Below are 2361 nucleotides of genomic sequence, written 5' to 3'. Positions count from 1 at the left end.
ATATATAAATTATATATATATAAAAAATAAAAAACTATGAAAGTCATCATAATTTAATGATTTTTTCTGCTTATGAAATTGTTTAAAATTAGATTATTACATCAGAGCAATAATAAGAAAAAATTTATTAAACAGATTCAAAAGTTTGCAATTATTTTAAATATGTGTTCATCTGAACACGTATTGGAATTTATTGAATACTGGTTTTAAATATATATATTTGTCTTTCGGTATAACTTAGAAACTTTGAAAAAGTAGCTGATAAAAATGTGTGTCACTACGAAACGTTTTTCGGCCACGACAGCAGATAACCTTTAACTACAGCTGGAGCAGCTTGTCGGGGACTTTAGTGTGAGTGTTCACTCATTACAGAGCCGAAATATCGACCTCGGTGTCCGTGGGGAAATATGCGAAGCCCCTGACTGCCCGTCTTTTTCCTCATTTCTGCCTCCGTTAGGTTCCTAGCTCAGCCCATGAGATCCTCTACGTCAAAGAAGAAGAGTATCTGTAGCGCGGTGCGACCGACGGCAGGTGACTGCTGCGGATTCCGCCTCTTTCCTCAATCAGACTCCACAGCACAGAAAGCAGCATGCGATGTAACAGGTAACACTGCCCCCTGCTGGAAGTAGCTGAGCAACGCGTCTGCGCGCGCATAATGGAGCGCCTGACTCCATCTTTGGATGGAGATTTAGTTCCTGTAAAGGTGGAATTCTTCTGGAAGTTTCTGTTTCCCCTCCTCCCCCCCCCCATGCCTGGTCTTGTAGACGAACCAATATGGGAGATCTGTTTTACTGCTGATATGTATTTCATCTTGTGTCTTCGTTCTTTACTTTATGTGATTTAGGAACTATAGATAAGGTGGATTTTACAAAACATTTGATCTTAGTGAGATGATGTGACAACGATATTTGTAGATTATTTAATCATACAGATAATACAGGGTTTTTTGTTTGTTTGCTTGTTTGTTTAAGTAACTTCCAGGTACTGTTAAAGGGGCAGTATAATGTAAAATCGACTTTTTGGAGCTTTATATCATGTTATAATGTTATTCCCTCATCAAAGTCATACCTGGAGTGTTGCCTTTATTTTTTTCATGAATGTCTGAGAGAAATCACAGATGAATGGCAACCATTCAGCTGTGCAAAATGCCTGGGTGGATCTAGCCTTTGAGACACAACTCCTCCTCAGACCTGCAGTTCCCAAGCTTCAAATCTTCCACCTCACAGAGCAGCTGCACTCTGAATCTCCCCCACTCAGCTCCTTTAGACTAGCCAGCAGCAATTAGCAAACACCTGGTGGAACTGTGCATCTGCTGAGTTCATTGCATCTGCCTGAAGGCGGGGTTTCAGAAAGAGCAGGAGTTTTTAAAGAGACAGAGGTCCAATTTTAAGGTGTTCATTTAAAAGATAAAATGTATTTGAATGATTTGTCATATATAAAGAGAGAGCATTGTTAAACAATTGAAGTTAACATAGTTGCTTGATTTTGCTTAAAAATGGCACTATGCGCCTGGAAAACACATAATACTGCCCCTTTAAGTGTAGTATTATAGTCTTAGTTCCTTTAAGATAGTGTTTTCTTATGATATGACTCCTGTGTGGTGTACCACTTCCTGTTTGTGAGTTATGATCATGTATATGAAATTAACCATGTGTGAAATGCTGTTCTTTTCTGAAATTTTATTGTATATCATTGGGATTTCATGTCATAAGACAATATAAATCAGTGGATAATTATTTTGTGGAATGGAAGTGACATATGCTTTTTATTATCATTTATGTTTATAAATCTGAAAATTGTGGTGTGCATTTTTATCTATCCATTCTTCACGGTGCATATTATTTTACTAGAATGTTACACTTTAGGGTCATATGATCAGATCGTCTTCCACACTTTGGCTCTGTCCATTAAGCCACATGTCTGATTGAAAACTGTAAATTTGGACTTTTTATGGTCTCTTCTTTGTCTCTTTCACAAAGACCAGATTTGTGAAGTCCACAATGAATGGTTGGCCGCTGAGTGTATTTTTCCATCTGACCTGTAGATTTGTTACTCACCAGCTGCTTTTCCATTACAGATGTGCGCCAAACTTTGTTGCTATTCTGCTGTCGGAAAAAGACAAATTTCGCATTTGCAGCGTTTACATCAAATAAGAAACTCAGCTGAAATCGCACTTGAATAAGTTTGTTCATGAGAAAAAAAACAAAAACATGTTGCGTCATCGTCCTCCTCTCTCTTTCTGTCGTCTTCTTTGTCCTGTCCACCAGTGTTGAAACCCGACCGTTGGTCGCAGCTGGTGTGATGTGAAAAAAGTATTTTCACTGCAGTTTTACAAGATACACACATTTATGCGTTTGAAAA

General features: G+C 38.1%; 1 protein-coding gene across 1 annotated transcript in view; it reads left to right on the top strand.

The window, feature by feature from the left end:
- Nucleotides 1-1016, top strand: part of klhdc8a (kelch domain containing 8A) — a 38168-nt gene extending 37152 nt beyond the window's left edge. The window contains exon 5 of the mRNA XM_008410250.2: nucleotides 458-1016. Within this exon, the coding sequence (XP_008408472.2) occupies nucleotides 458-511 (54 nt within the window). The 3' untranslated portion in view covers nucleotides 512-1016. The remainder of the gene's footprint in view (nucleotides 1-457) is intronic.
- Nucleotides 1017-2361: the final 1345 nt, after the last annotated feature.

The sequence above is a fragment of the Poecilia reticulata genome, linkage group LG5 (genome assembly GCF_000633615.1).
Source record: "Poecilia reticulata strain Guanapo linkage group LG5, Guppy_female_1.0+MT, whole genome shotgun sequence".
In the NCBI taxonomy this organism is placed as follows: domain Eukaryota; kingdom Metazoa; phylum Chordata; class Actinopteri; order Cyprinodontiformes; family Poeciliidae; genus Poecilia; species Poecilia reticulata.
Note: the sequence above shows the minus strand (reverse complement) of the source record. Positions and strands in the feature narration are given on the sequence as shown.